This window comes from Garra rufa, chromosome 5, assembly GCF_049309525.1.
Source record: "Garra rufa chromosome 5, GarRuf1.0, whole genome shotgun sequence".
Taxonomy (NCBI): Eukaryota; Metazoa; Chordata; class Actinopteri; order Cypriniformes; family Cyprinidae; genus Garra; species Garra rufa.
In genome coordinates this window covers 21964184-21980665 of record NC_133365.1, presented here as the reverse complement: position 1 = coordinate 21980665, position 16482 = coordinate 21964184, and the positions used below count along the sequence as shown (strand labels likewise).

Here is a 16482-nt window from a genome sequence, read left to right as displayed (position 1 = left end):
CCTTTTCCATTAATTGCTCAGTTTGGTCAGGGGGCCAGCTCTAGGAAGAGTTGTGGTTGTTTCAAACTTCTTCCGTTAAGGGTAACAACAACAACATGCTTCTGTGAACTTTCAATGCAGCAGATTTTTTTTCTGAACTCTTCCGCAGATGTGTGGCTTGATGCAATCCTGTTTCTGACCTTTTATTAAGACGTGTGCCTTTCCAAATCATACTCATTCAATTGAATTTGCCACTGGTTAACTTCACTCAAAGTGTAGAAACATTTACAAGCAATATGAATGCTCCGGAGCTAAATTTCAACCGTCCCAAATAAGGGTATGAATACTTATGCAATGCAAACTTTATTTTTAATAAATTTGCAAAGATGTTAAAAACCTGTTTATTGCTTTACCTTTATGGTGTATGGACTGTAGATTGATGTGGGGGGAAAAGTAATATAAAGCAGTTTAACATAAGGTATGAATACTTTTGCAAGGCACTGTATCTATACATATCTATGTGCTGTGCCTTGTTTACAAGCAGAGGAATGCACGTGTCGTGCTACTCTGGTAAACTTGCGGCAGAGAATTCTTGACTCATTTTTGTTTTCTTTGCGCAAAAAAGTATTTTCATAGCTTCATAACATTACAGTGAACCACTAATGTCACATGGACTATTTTAACAATGTCCTACTAACTTTTGTGGTAGTTGCCTTGCTGTGCACACAGGGTCAGAAATATCCCTTTAAGATTATAGATGAATTAAGATAAGAAGTTTGAGGTCAGTGAGATTTTAAATAAGTATAGGCTCAACAATATGGGATTTATTTGATGAAATATAATATGAAACGATAATAAAGCATTATTTACCATTTAACTGAATATTATTTCATTAACTGTTTCATATTAACTGTTTTCTATTTTAATAAAATGTAACTTATTACTATTATGGCAAAGCTAAATCTTCAGCAGACATTATTCCAGTCTTCAGTGTCACATGATCTGGTGCTCAAGATTTTTTTTTCAATCACTAATGTTGAAAACAGTTGCGCTGTTAATTTTGGTAGGAACAATAATACATTTTTCAGGAGTCTTTCATGAATAATAAACAGCATTTATTTGAAAGACATTTTTGTAACAATCTTTAAATGAAAGTAGGAATTCATTTGACTAAAATCGTACGTATTTTATTGGATATATTTGTTGCGTTATTAACCCCTCTTCTTTCCTGCCATCAGAAAGGTGGTGGTAAAAACTGGGAAAATAACTAGCAAAACAAAGGGAAAAAAACGTCCCGCCGTTTCCATTTTGTTGAGGGAATGTGAATATTTGGGGAGTGGTGGTTGTAATAGCTTCCATGTGACATCCAAACAGCAGCCCTACAGCTGTCTCTATTACTGGCACATTTAAACGATGAATGAACGGAAAGTTGTGCAACATGTTAGTATTGTCCATTCAAAGAGCATAAATAAGTTCTTACGGTCTGTCACTATTTAGCTACAGTACTCTCCACTATACAAAAAAAAAAAAAAAAAAAAATGTAGCAGGTTTTGCGTTTAGTGTAAACAACTAAATGTACCAATATAATAAGTTAAACATGTTAACTTGTTTTTCTTCTCTATTTATCTGGGAAAAGTCTATTTCAAAGAACTTTACTTTATTGCATATATGTACATACATTTGAACATTGCTATACACTGATATATGTTGAAATAAAACATTTCTTGAAACAATGAATGATCAGATGTGATGGCATGGCACAGCACTGGACTTTTAAGGCATTCCTTGCATGTATAAAACCTCCAGAGGAATATGTAAAATAATGAATGTATACACAGTACACAAAATCAAATGTCAAGATCCCTTTGCACCATAAATCAAGAATGTGGAACATTACTTAATGGAATCAATGGAAAGATAAAATCAAATAAGAGATGTATGCTGAGGCACAATGCAGACTCTACATGCTTACTACGGTATGTGGTAGTTAACCTGCCATGTGCACTAAAATAAAGAACCTTGAAGATGTACAAATTTAAACTCTATGACGAAACCATAGAGTAAAAGCTGAACACCTACTATATAAACCATAAAGCTTATAATATGCTTGTAATTGTGTTTGGGCAGGATTGAAAAATAAATAAAACATCATAAAACAAAACATTTTGCATTTGGAAAGCCAGCTTGTGCATTTAAAGTTCCATATACAGTTAATGTTTGAGAAGAAAGGCAATGACCGCCGGGAGAACTGATTGACAAGGAAAATCCAACTCTACTGGAATCTTTACTGTATCCTAAATCATCAACTGTGAGCTATTAGGTTACTAATTAAGCATTTCACTTTTAATACATAATTGTCATATGTGCTAATGATTCTTTAACACAGCAGATGAAGAATGCCCATTTCACAAGCCCTTTGTGTTGTTGTGTTTCAAAAATTTAACATCGAACCAGCATTTCAACATCTTCATCATGAAAAACTAGTATTAATTTATGATGACTGCATCAGTATATTAAATTATAAATATTATTTGGAAATATTTTAATTTCGATGGAAAATAAATAAATTATGGTGAAGTCAGTGCTTAGAGGGGGTTTGTCAGGGAGGGGTTGAGTTCCTCTCGCCGGCTGGCGCCAAGGGTTTGGTCTCGTGTCTGTGTGGTCTGTGCTGTGGACTGCTGCGAAGATTGTCATCCATCTGTGACATAAACATACATGACGATAAGACCCATGGGAAAAGTGTTCATTACAAAAGATGTGTAAGAATAGCTTATGAGATACACTACATAGTCAAAAGCATGTGGACATCTGCCACATGTTTCAGCAGGTTCATAAAATCAAGCATACACTGTTTGAAAACCCTCGAAATTTACAATTAAAAAAAAATATATAGTGGTGGTTGTCAGAACATTAATGTAAATAAAACATCCTTTTAAGTTTTTTAATTTATGTCTAACAATTCTGATGTTTTTTCTTGCAATTCTGACTCTTAAAGGGATAGTTCACCCAAAAATGAAAATTGGATGTTTATCTGCTTACCCCCAGGGCATCCGAGATATAGGTGACTTTGTTTCCTCAGAAAAACACAAACGAAGATTTTTAATGAAAACCGGTGCAGTCTGCCATCCTTATCATGGATGTGGATGGGCACCAAACCTTTAAAAGTAAACAAAAACAAGCCCAGACAAATCCAAATTACACCCTGCGGCTCGTGATGATACATTGATGTCTTAAGACACGAAACAATCGGTTTTTGCGAGAAACTGAACAGTATTTATATCATTTTTTACCTTTGATACACAGCCACTTCCATCTGTCTTGAGCACGATATAGATGTAGTATCCGTGACGTCACCCGTAGGATTCTGAAGCGCTAATTTGAAGCTCATAGTGGATTCGGCCGCGCCATCTTGGAATCGCGTCATCACGCGTCACTCCCGGATAATCAAAAATGGGCAAAAAGGCGGGATGTGGGTGGAGCTGGTTGCTGAAACCACGCCCACCTAGAGCGACAGTGGTGACAGCAGCGGCAATCCCCGTCACTCAAGTGGCCACGCCCTTAATTATGCTGAACTTTAAGGCTTAATATAACTTAAACCGATGAGTTATAAAAAAATTCACCCCCCTCACAGTTGACATGAAGGGCAAAACTAGCTATATAGACCAAAACCATTTTTTTAACCAGGCTGTAAACATACTTTTTTCTGCTGTAAAGTTGGGCATTTTAACATGGAGTGTCAATGGGATTGACTCCCTTTTGCAGCCAGCCTCAAGCGGCCAGTCGATGAATTGCAGTTTCAGTCACTTCCGTGTTGGTTTCACGAGGGAGACCGGAAGGTTGCCCCTTGGTTTGGCATCAGTCACGTCACATGTGCACGCGCTCTAGCATAGAATACGCAAACGCCGTAAGGAGAAATCAGTGAAAAGTCCCGGATGAGTTTGCTCAAGCAAACGTAATCTTTTAGCTTTAAATCGGTTTAAACAATCAGGATACGCGCAAGTAATTACCATTTTGAATAGCCGCTATACCCACAATCTCTGTGCTCTGTGTAAACAATGAGTGTTGTATTCATGCGACAGATCGCTTCCGGCGTTTGCGTATTCTACGTTAGAGCGCGTGCACATGTGACGTGACTGATGCCAAACTCGTGCTCATGACAGATGGACGTGGCTGTGTATCAAGGGTAAAAAATGATATAAATACTGTTCAGTTTCTCACAAAAACCGATCGTTTCGTGTCTTAAGACATCAATGTATCATCACGAGCCGCAGGGTGTAATTTGGATTTGTCTGGGCTTGTTTTTGTTTATTTTTAAAGGTTTGGTGCCCATCCACGCCCATGATAAGGATGGCAGACTGCACCGGTTTTCATTAAAAATCTTTGTTTGTGTTTTTCTGAGGAAACAAAGTCACCTACATCTTGGATGCCCTGGGGGTAAGCAGATAAACATCCAATTTTCATTTTTGGGTGAACTATCCCTTTAATTGTGATAGGCTACATTTTTATCTCACAGTTGTGACTTTTTTATTATTTATTTACTCATTTCTTTACTTTATTTACCCTCTCACAACATCACAATTTGAATTTAATTAGAAAAAAGTGAGAATTTCCTGAGAAGTTCCTTTTACATTGAGTTTTTCAGAAGTGTGAGACAAAAAGTAGCCTTTTTTATTATGTATTTACTTATTTATTTGTGGGAATTGTGAGATGTAAACTCAGAATTACAAGAAAAAGGGAGAATTGTGAGATATAAACTCACTGAGAAATATAAGCTCAATTACAAGGAAAAAGTGAAAATTGTGAGATATAAAATTTAGAATTACAAGAAAAAAGGTGAGAATTGAGAGATATAAACTGAGATATAACCTCAGAATTACAAGAAAAAGGTGAGAATTGTGAGATAAAAAAAATCAGAATTACAAGAAAGAAGTGAGAATTAAGAGATCTAAACTCATTGTGAGATATGAACTCACAATTACAAGAAAAAATGTGAGAATTGTGAGATATAAACTCGGATATTCAAGAAAAAAGTGAGAATTTTGAGATATAAACTCAGAAATTTGAAGAAAAAGAATTGGGAGATTTAAACTCATTACAAGAAAAAAAGTGAGAATTGTGATATATAAACTCACTGTGAGATATAAACTCAGAAATTTGAAGAAAAAGAATTGGGAGATTTAAACTCATTACAAGAAAAAAGTGGGAATTGTGATATACAATATCTTTTTGAGAAATAAAAAATGAGAATTGAGAGACAAACTCAGAACTACAAGAAAATTGAGAATTGTGAGATACAAACTTAGAATTACAATAAAAAAGGGAGAATTGTGAGATATAAAGTCACTGTGAGATATAAACTCAGAATTACAAGAAAAAAGTGAGAATTGTGAGATACAAACTTAGAATTACAATAAAAAAGGGAGAATTGTGAGATATAAAGTCACTGTGAGATATAAACTCAGAATTACAAGAAAAAAGTGAGAATTGTGAGATACAAATTCTTTGTGAGATATAAAAACAGAATTACAGGGAAAAAATAAAAACTGTGAGATATAAATTCAGATATTCAAGAAAAAAGTAAGAATTGTGAGATACAAACCCTTTGTGAGATATAAATTTAGAAATTTAAAGGAAAAGAATTGGGATATTTAAACTCATTACAAGAAAAAAAGTGGGAATTGGGATATACAATATCTTTGTGAGATATAAAAAATGAGAATTGAGAGATATAAACTCAGAACTACAAGAAAAGTGAGAATTGTGAGATCTAAACTCAGAATTACAGTAAAAAGTCAGAATTGTGAAATATAAACTTAGAATTAGAAGAAAAAAGAGAATTGTGAGATATAAACTTCCATATAAAACCCTTCATTTTTTAAATGAAAAACAATTAAATGTGTGCTGTCCCTGAGAATTTTGGGAATGTCAATTTACAGAATTTCAACAATGGTGCATTTAACAGAATTTGACTGGAAAATCACATGAAATGTCCCATTAGATCCATTTTCTTTTTTTCCCCTTTTAACTGTTTTTATTGTAGCATTTTTATAGTCTGTTACTGTCAAAATAAAAAAAAAATATTTGCACCATTTTCTTATGACAAATATTTTGAGCACAATCCTGCATGACTTTTCTTTTCCCAGCATGAAAGGCCTCTAGACAAAAAGAAAGTAAATAAACGATTTATTAAGTCTGGTTGGACACTTTCTTGACTGGCCTGGACTAGCCCAGACCTGAACCCCATTGCACGCTGAACAATCCCAATGGATGAATTGGGACACTGACGGTGAGCCTGATCCCATCATCCAATATCAGTGTCTAACCTCACTGATGCTACTGTGTATTTCTGAACAGGAGCAATTACTTTCAATCCATAAAAAACAGTGTCCACATACTTTTAACCACATAGCTGTAATTTCTAGTGACAATAAATTCAGAAGTGATTTAGCGGATCTTGCCAAGACCTTTTCAATAAGGTTGGACTCTTTGTTAACAAGCTGTGTCAGTTTCTGGAGGTTTGCATCGACAGGATCATTGGTAGCCGTCGGAGAGCCTAACGAGAGGGCAGAGGTAGAGAGAAAAGAGAAGACGACAGGACGCTGATTCTGAAGAAAAGCAGATGTTTTTACGCACATGGGAGAAAGGTTAGTGCAGATTCAGAGTGCAGCCAAAGAGACATAGCAAATCACTTAAAATAGCCACGAGGCCCAAGACCACGCTGTTATTAAACTGTCTTTTAGCATCTGCTATGAGCCAAATGTCTAGGGTTGAAAGCAATGGAAACGTAATGAATCATGAATGTCTGGTTAAATGATTTAATTCTATATGATTCAACAGCAAACAAATGAAGGTTGAGATAAACTGATAAAAAGAAGAAAGGAGCAGAACAAGACCAATATTATGTTTTTTTGTGGTTTTAATATTAATATAGTACTAGGACAGAGTTCTTACTACTTACAGTCCATTCTCTTCTCAGCAGAGGCATCAGTAAAGTAGTTTTTAAGGATGGTGTTGCAGAACTGGCAGAGGTTATCCAGTTGGTTCAGGTGCTTCTGAAGCTGCCCACTGGGCAGAGGGGCTTTAATAAGAGGGGCAATATGGCCAAACACAAAGGCGTCCAGGCTTGTAGGACTGGCAGACAGAAAACATGGTAAACATCAAATTGATACACAAAGATGATTACATTTACAGGGATAGCTCACCCACAAAATGAAAATTCTGTAATTATTTATTTACCCTCCATTTATTCCTTCTGAGTTTCTTTCTTCTGCTTAACACAAAAGATGTTTTGAAGAATGTAACCAAACAACTCAGAATTACAAGTGAGAGATAAAGTCAGAATTACAAGAAAAACAGGAGAATTGTGAGATGAACTCAGAATTACAAAAAAGTGAGAATTGTGAGATATAAAATCAGAATTACAAGAAAAAACGTGAAAATTATGAGATACAAACTGTGGAATATAAACTCAGAAAAAGGTGAGAATTGTAAGATATAAACTCAGGAAAAAGTGAGAATTGTGAGATATAAACTCATTGTGAGATATAAACTCAGAATTACCAGAAAAACAGGAGAATTGTGAGATATAAACTCATTGTGAGATATAAACTCAGAATTACAAGAAAAAAGTAAGAATTATGAGATACAAACTTTGTGGGATATAGACTCAGAAAAACAGGAGAATTGTGAGATGAACTCAGAATTACAAAAAAAGTGATAATTGTGAGATATAAACTCAGAAAAAGGGGAGAATTGTAAGATATAAACTAAAAAAGTGAGAATTGTAAGATACAATCTCAGAATTACAAGAAACAAGTGAGAATTGGTGAGAATTGAGAGACAAACTCTGTGAAATATAATCTCAGAATTACAAGAAAAAAGTGAGAATTGTAAGATACAAACTCTTTGATACAATCTCAGAATTACAAGAAAAAACATGAAAATTATGAGATGAGCTCAAAATTACAAAAAAGTACGAATTGCGGGATATAAACTCAGAAAAAGGTGAGAATTGTAAGATATAAACTAAAAAAGTGAGAATTGTAAGATACAAACTCTGTGAGATATAAACTCAGAATTACAAGGAAAACAGGAGAATTGTGAGATGAACTAAGAATTACAAAAAAGTGAGAATTGAGATAAAAACTCAGAATTACAAGAAAAAAGTGAGAATTGTAAGATACAAACTCTTTGATATAAACTCAGAATTACAAGAAAAAAGCGAGATTTTTTTATGTTCAGCAGTTGAAAGAAATTCATACAGGATTGGAATAACTATAAATGATAAATATATAAATGACCTATTTCTTTAACTCAATTATACACTATCATTCAAAAGTTTTTTTTGTTTTTTTGTTTTAAGCCTTTTATACTTTTAAACCAAGTATTTATCTAAATACATAAAATACAGCAAATATTACTACATTTTAAAATAACAGTTTTCTATTAGAATATATTTTAAAATATAATTTATTACTTGGATTGCAAGGTCAAATTTTCAGCAGCAACACTGAGTAAATTACATTTTAAAATAGAAACCACTTATTTTTTGGGAACCAAACAACTTCTGTATGGGCAAAAAAACCCTGTTTGGATTGGCATGAAGGTAATAAATGATGACAGACTTTTAATTTTTGGTTTAACTTTTACATTTTTGGGATAACTATCCCTTTGAAGGACTGATAAATATTGTGGGACAAAAGAATTCCAAAACTCACGTGTCTCCAAAGAAGAAGTGAAAGTTCCCAAGTCTGTGGGAGAGCAAATTCAGGCACTCTTTGGCTTCACTGTAGATCTAAAAGAAATTCTATTACTAAACACATATATTCATTATTAGGAGGAACGGCATAACTACAATGGCACATTTGTTGTGTTACATATTTCATGGTCCTCTGGTTTTCTACACTCCACCTCAGGCATATTTGCTCATGAGGACAATTTTCCGGAACCGCAGACATTTCCATTTCACCATGGAATTGAAAAAGAATAGATGAATTCAAAGCAATGAATGACAGCTAATGTCTCAGTAATGACGTAAAATGATTTTCTCATACCTTTCCCTCAACTTCTGTAATGTTGAGCAATGGTGACTCTGCTTTGGTCAATAAGATACGGGACAGAGCCAAGCTGGCCTGTCGACCCGGTACAAAGAAGTTGAGGGGGAACGGGGAATGTGACGTAAACCAGGGTCGGGTCAGGTTAGCGTAGTTCTCTGCATCCAACCAGAATGTGTGCAGCTACAAATTAACAGCACAAATCTACAATTAATTTATAACATCATCCTAATGAAGATCAGAAATATAACTTAAAGGAGTAGTTCACTTTCAGAACAAACATTTACAGAAAATTTACTCACCCCCTTGTCATCCAAGTTGTTCATGTCTTTCTTTCTTCAGTCGTAAAGAAATGGTGTTTATTGAGGAAAACATTTCAAGATTTCTCTCCATATAATGGACTTCTATGGTGCCCCCAAGTTTGAACTTCCAAAATGCAGCTTCAAAGGGCTCTAAATGATCCCAGCCGAGAAAGAAGGGTCTTATCTATAGCGAAATGATCGGTTATTCTCTAAAAACATTTACAACTTATATACTTTTTAATCTCAAATGCTTGTCTTGCTGCACTAGACAAGACACGCATTTAAGGTTAAAAAGTATATCAAATTTTTTTTTTTTTTTAGAAAATAACCCATCGATTTGCTTGTGATCGTTTAACCCTCATGTGGTGTTCAAAATCCTATTACACCTATGGTGTTCTCGGTCAAAAATGACAGGCCTATAAAAAATAGCTTATAAATCACTCATTTAACCACATTTTCACACCAATCTTGGATTCAATCTTTTTGTCAACTTGTTTTCTGTCAATTAGGACTGGTTTTATATTTCTATTTGCATCTAATTAATTGTGGGCCTAATTTATCTGAGAGTAGGCATCTAATTTTTTAAGTAAAAAAAATCATTATTTTTGAATAATTTTGGAAGTATTAAAAAAATATGAACAAATATTGGTTCTTTTGATCACACTAGTCTACTTTAATGGTTCACCAGGAAGTTTGTTTTGAGAAACTTTTATTTTGTAAAAAATGGCACATAGTCACACTTGTGGTGTTCCCGGTCAAAAATGACAGGCCTATAAAAAATAGCTTATAAATTACTCATTTAACCACATTTTCACCAAATCTTGGATTCAATCTTTTTGTCAACTTGTTTTCTGTCAATTAGGACTGGTTTTATATTTCTATTTGCATCTAATTAATTGTGGGCCTCATTTATCTGAGAGTAGGCATCTAATTTTTTAAGTAAAAAAATGAGAACATCACAGTTCCAAAACAAAATGTCATAATATTTTGTCTGGAAGGTGTGATGAAACAAGAACATTAAAGAGAGATTCTTTTGAAGCAGGGTCACTGCAGTCACAGCCAGTTTGTGTGTGAGTGTGAGTTTAGGTGTGTGAGTGTGTGTTCGAATGTGGTAATGTCAGATTGATGAATGGATATTAGATAAAAAAAATTGTATCACTGTGAAAAAGAATGTTTCTTTCAGAAAATAGTTTGTGTGTGTGTGTGTGTGTGTGGCATACATGTATCCATGCATGCACATGTCCAATGGCTCCATGTCTGCAAGCACACATATACATATGTGAACATGATAAACATGCTCCTGACAACTAAATTTTTCTCTAATTTTCAGTCTCCCCCATTCACTTTCAATGACCAGGAGCTCGGATAAATGACTCCTACAATTAAACCGTTTGAAAATGAAATACAAAACCAGTCCTAATTAAAAGAAAACAAGTTGATAAAAAGATTGAATCCAATTTTTGGTGATAATATAGCAAAACAAGTGATTTATAAGATATTTTGTGTAGGCTCGTCATTTTTGACCAGGAACACCACAAGTGTGACTCTGTGTCATTTTGTACAAAATAAAAGCATTTCAAAATAAATTTCCTGGTTAAACATTAAAGTAGACTAGTGTGATCAACAGTGCAATTTATTTTCATATTTTTCTCAATATTGCCAAAATTATTAACAAATAATGTTTTTTTCACTCAAAAACTGAGGTGCATAAGCTCGGATAAATGACTCCTACAATTAAACTTTTTGAAAATTGAATACAAAACCAGTCCTAATTGAAATAAAACAAGTTGATAAAAAGATTGAATCCAATTTTTGGGGATAATATAGCATAACGAGGGATTTATAAGCTATTTTGTGTAGGCCTGTCATTTTTGACCGGGAACACCATAGGTGTAACAAGGTGAAAAAAACAACACAAAAAAGTAAAAAATAAATAAATAAAAAATGTGGACAAGTTGTTATAGTCTCTGTGAACAAAGTCACTAAGTTTCAGTTCAATGCGATAACATTAACTAGTATTTTCAGGAAAAAGAAAATCTTCTCCAGTCAAAAATGACATGAACACCACATGAGGGTTAAAGCAGGGATGCCCAACCATGTTCCTGGAGGCCCTTCAACACTGCATGTTTTCCATGGCTGCATCCGAAATCGCCCCCTATACCCTCAAATAGTGCACTACTTGAGGGGACAGCCATTTTAAGTGGTGTTCGAAACCATAGTGGGCATTCCCGAGTGCACTCATTCAATCCCACAATGCACCGCAAAAACGAGTGTACAACCGATGTACGCTCAACAGCTAGAGATAACCCATAATGCACTGAGAGAGTCGCGCGCCGACTGAATTCCCGCGTATCGCCAGACGATGGCGCCCGCAGCTGAATCATCCATCCGTTCATTTTACAATGCGCTGGTTCATGGCGTAATACAGCGTACAACACCGGTACCAATTCGTTGTAAATTGATTATTATTATTTTTTAACCAGGGTTTATACGTAAATTCCTTGACATAGTTCAAGATAAATCCTTTAATCTTACTACTCGAACTGTCTGTTTTAAATGATTGTTAAAAAGTAAGCAATAGTATGCAAAAGCGGCAGTCCTTACGGTGCACTTAGTGTCCGAATTCACTCACTCATTTTCATTCACTCCTTCAAGTGAACTGTACTAGTGGACTAATGTAGGGAATAGTGAATAGGGTATAGGGGGCGATTTCGGATACAGCCCATGTCTCCTTAATCAAACACACCTGATTCAGATCATCAGCTCATTAGTAGAGACTCCAAGACCTGACATGGGTGTGTCAGACAAAGGAGAGATGCAAAATGTGCAATGCTGGGGGGCCTCCAGGAACGTGGTTGGGAACCACTGGTTTAGAGCCCTTTGAAGCTGCATTTTGGAAGTTCAAACTCGGGGGCACCATAGAAGTCCATGATATTGAGAGAAATCCTGAAATGTTTTCCTCCAAAAAAACATTTCTTTATGACTGAAGAAAGAAAGACATGAACATCTTGAATGACAAAAGAAAGTGAATTGCAGATGGACCCACCAGTGCTGGCCGCAGTTTTTCCTCCAGGAGGGCGATATAAGCCATCGTATCTGCACCTTGCTTAGCTGTCAACTCATAGTCGGCATTGAATCCCTGTGTGAATTAAACAACATGTTCTACTCACATTTTGATATGCAATCCAAAGAGCATAATCACTTTATCAAACACATCATACTTCATAACTTCCTAACATTAATATCAAAAGTTGGCTTTTCTTAGAGGGTTTGCACTTGTGTCACGATTTGGTCAGGTACCCAGATGCGCAGCCATATTGGAGATACATGGATGTAAACCACCGCATAGATTGTACGGTTAATGTACTCCTAATTTATGCTGTAAACCACAGAAAAAATGTGTGGAAGCTGCTAAATCATATAGAGAAGGACTTAGTATGCAAAGAGCACAATATTTTGACAAACTGAAGCTAATAGATGGTTAAGATACATACAAGCAGTATTAATTAAGACATTAGCCTAATATTACACCTACCTGATTGTAAATGATAAGAACAAATGAATGTTGTTAAGATTCTTGCCCTAGAAATCCTGGTTCAGTTTGGGGAACCACAAACGCCTTTTGTTCCTCAGACAGTTTTTTTGCACTCTTCTACTTGATTTGTTATGACTTTTGGCAGTCTATAGTACACCAAAAATTTTCCCGCTCTGACTGATTAGTACAGCCCAAAACATGACAATAACTGACCATTTTTAGCAGCAACAATCAGCAAAATATGCAAGTTTTGTTCGGTTCAGTGGCATTGTTTATGTTTAATGCTGCCAATATGGCTAAATGGTGATGTGTCTGACAAAAAATGACTGACAAACTGTAAAATACCCCTCAAAAATCTGAAAATTGTTTGCAAATCTGCAAACAAATTTAATTTCTACCTGTTTTCGTAGGAAGTTTAGAATTTGTGTTGGTTCTGTGACTGTGGTTCCCTCATAGTGTAGTTGTGGCACAGATGCTGTGAAGAGACAAACACGACAGCTGTGGTTTAACCATCAAAGAGCTTGTTCTTATCCCCTCTCATACACTTCAGCAATGTTTGGTTTTCACAGTGTTACATTTGGAAAATGACACGGATGTTTCTGGCTACATCCCAGACTTTCACTACATTTAACATGCTTTCACACTTAAACAATCCTGACCTGTAATAGTCCTCCATGTCCAGTCAATAGACTTCACTGCAAGTTTTGCACCCGAGAATTTTGCATATGTCTATAAGAGAACATATAAACGTGAACAGATGGTTGATTAAGGATTAAGTAAATATTAATAATCATCACTAAAGCGCTATACTGTAAGTGGGACTTTTATTATGCATTTTTGCAAAAGGTTATCAGAACGCATGTTTTCAGTCAGCTGCAACAACAAAACAAAAAGGTACACTCCAGAAAAAAAACACAAGTATGTCCCTATAATCTATATTCTACGTTTAAATCGTGTAAAAAGAGCCCGTACCCTTCACATTCTATCAGTATTATTCATCATCTGACCTTCAAAAAATAAACCCGGAGCTGTGCGACACATATCATCTTACTATTAACCAGTGAAACTAATCCAATGCAATTCAGTCAAGCTGCTTGACAATTAACAGCTACGGTAACAGGAAGCATCAGCTGACAAGTGAATTGGCGGATAAATAGTGCAGGGTGATCTTTATTTATCAAAGTGACTCTAAACTGCTGGATACAGCGATCCGGATCCCAAAAAACGTCTCGACGTTCGTGCTTAAATATTACATTGTGCACAATATGCATACAACGCAAGCGTTAATATAATCCGTGTAGTTACCAGCACGATGAGGGAGTCTGTGTGCACAGACGGCAGATCCCAGTCGCCTCCCCAGCAGAGCAGCTCCATGGGTTCCGCCATGTTTGTGTGCATGACTGAGACACACGAACAGCAGCACTGCACAGAGTCCAGCATCCCAGTGCACAAGGAGACAACTTTTACCCAGCAAATGTTTTTTAAATACATAAATGGAGGCAAGAAAACCGAAAAAGTTGAGTTGGTTTGCTTCAATAATCAATAAATAATCATTTTTATTTAATAAAAAAAATGACATTGATAATATATACATACATATATATATATATATATATATATATATATATAGATTGATAGATAGATAAACAGTTCAAAATTATTCATACACTTGGTAAATATGATCAAGGACGACTGTAAAAATAAATCTGTATTGTTAATCCTTTTGATTTTTGATTTTAAAAATGTACACAAATCTAAGCTTTCATTGGAAAGTAAGAATTTAAAATGGAGGGAAATTAAAAAAAAAATGTAAAATATATGTTTTTCTCGAATACACATTGGCCAAATTTATTCACACCCTTTATTCAATACTTTTTGCAACATCATTTTGCCATGATAACAGCTCTGAGTCTTCACCTATACTGCCTGAAGAGTAAGTAGAACATCTGACAAGTGATCAGAAACCATTCCTTCATCCAGAATCACTCCAAACCCTTCGGATTTTCAGGTCCATGTTGGTGCTTCTCCTCTTCATTTCATTTTCACTCATTTTCTATACGGGTTCAGGTCAGGGAACTGGGGTGTCTATGGCAGAAGCTTGGTTTTGTGCTCAGGAACACATTTTTGTGGTAATATTGATGTTTGTTTGTGGATCACTGTCCTGTTGGAAGATCCAACCATGGCCTGTTATAAGATTTGTAACAGAGGCAGTCAGGTTTTGATTTGTTATCTGCTGGTATTTGATAGAATCCATGATGCCATGCATCTGAACAAGATATCAAGGACCTCAGGCAGAAAAATAGGTCAATGACATTAAAGATACAGTAGTATATATCATTGTACACATGATCTACTTTTTTATTCTTGAGTGTTTACTGCTAAAAAGCTCATTAAAGATACAGTAGTATATATCATTGTACACATGATCTACTTTTTTATTCTTGAGTGTTTACTGCTAAAAAGCTCTTTTTTACTTTTATCTGACCATAGAAGCCTGTCCTGTTTAAAGATCCATTTGTGTCTAGCAAATGAATATGCTAGAGGTTTTTTTTTTTTTTTTTTGGATGAGAGTGTTTTCTTCTTGGGAAACCCTCCTAAGTTACATGTGGGGATAGGTGCTGTTTGATAAATTTGTTTTCTTAAATTTGAGGCTTTCTGAACCCAAGACTCAGCTATTTTCTGCAATTCTCCAGCTGTGATCCTTGGAGAGTCTTTGGCCACTCAGACTATCCTCCTCACATTGCATTAAGGCAATATAAACACACGTCCTCTTCCAGGCACATTTGTAATACTTTCTGTTGATTGCTAATTCTTAAATTGCCCTGATGTTGTAGGGATTTTCAGTGCTTTAGCTCTTTTCTTACGTAGACTTTCTATTTTGTGAAGCTCAACAATCTTGTTCTGCACATCAGAACTACTCATTATGATGGATGATTAAGAGAATTTGACCTTTATCTTCCCTAATATTAATATTCCTGTGAAACAGGAAGCCATGGCTGGATAATTTCGTGTTCCTGGTCACCCTGGTGTGCTAAAAAATGCAAATATGAATGGGAATATACACTATTGGTAAAAAGTTTTTGAACAGTTAGATTTGTTAAGTTTTATATAATAAGTCTCTTCTGCTTCCCAAGTCTGCATTTATTTCATTCAAAATACAGCAAAACAGTAAAATTCTGAAATATTTTTACTATTTAAAAAACTGTTTTCTTTTTGAATATATTTTAAAATGTAATTTATTCCTGTGATCAAAGCTACATTTTCAGCATCATTACTCCAGTCTTCAGTGTCACGTGATCATTCAGAAATTGTTCTAATATGATGATTTGCTGTTCAAGAATTTTTTTAAAATTATTTTTAGCAATATTTAAAACAGTTGAGTACATTTTTCAGCTTTCCTTGATAAATAGAGAGATCCAAAGATCAGCATTAAAGCATCCTTGTTTATTTAACAAAGATGCTTTAAGTTGATCAAAAGTGATGATAAAGACATTTATAATGTTACAAAAGAGTTCTGTTTCAGATGAATGCTGTTTTCTGAACTTTCTATTCATTAAAGAAACCTGAAAAAAATATACTCAGCTGTTTTCAACATAATAATAATAACAAATGT

The 16482-nt window shown here is 34.9% G+C and overlaps 1 protein-coding gene across 3 annotated transcripts; it reads right to left on the bottom strand.

Moving 5' to 3' along the window:
* Positions 1-1091: 1091 nt before the first annotated feature.
* mtx3 (metaxin 3) lies at positions 1092-14267 on the bottom strand. Of its 3 annotated transcripts, XM_073839964.1 has the most exons (9): positions 14175-14267; positions 13529-13598; positions 13268-13344; positions 12381-12473; positions 9033-9215; positions 8697-8773; positions 6938-7110; positions 6444-6532; positions 1093-2677 (listed from the first exon to the last, which is right to left on the bottom strand). In XM_073839964.1, the coding sequence occupies exons 1-9, from the start codon at positions 14265-14267 to the stop codon at positions 2579-2581; spliced, it is 954 nt and encodes a 317-aa protein (XP_073696065.1). In that variant the 3' UTR covers positions 1093-2578. The 3 variants fall into 3 exon arrangements, with proteins under 3 accessions (XP_073696067.1, XP_073696065.1, XP_073696066.1); XM_073839966.1 differs by lacking the exon at positions 6444-6532 and having other exon boundaries at positions 1092-2677; XM_073839965.1 differs by lacking the exons at positions 1093-2677; positions 6444-6532 and adding an exon at positions 6539-6840.
* Between the last annotated feature and the right edge of the window lie 2215 nt (positions 14268-16482).

Bases quoted from the DNA above. Each gene is read 5' to 3' on its own strand.
- mtx3 (XM_073839964.1), bottom strand. From the start codon at position 14,267: ATGCACACAAACATGGCGGAACCCATGGAGCTGCTCTGCTGGGGAGGC. The intron at 8,774-9,032 runs GTATGAGAAAAT...AATTTCTTTTAG, and splicing joins TTACAGAAGTTGAGGGAAAG to ATCTACAGTGAAGCCAAAGA. The intron at 7,111-8,696 runs GTGAGTTTTGGA...TCTGTCTGCCAG, and splicing joins CACTTCTTCTTTGGAGACAC to TCCTACAAGCCTGGACGCCT.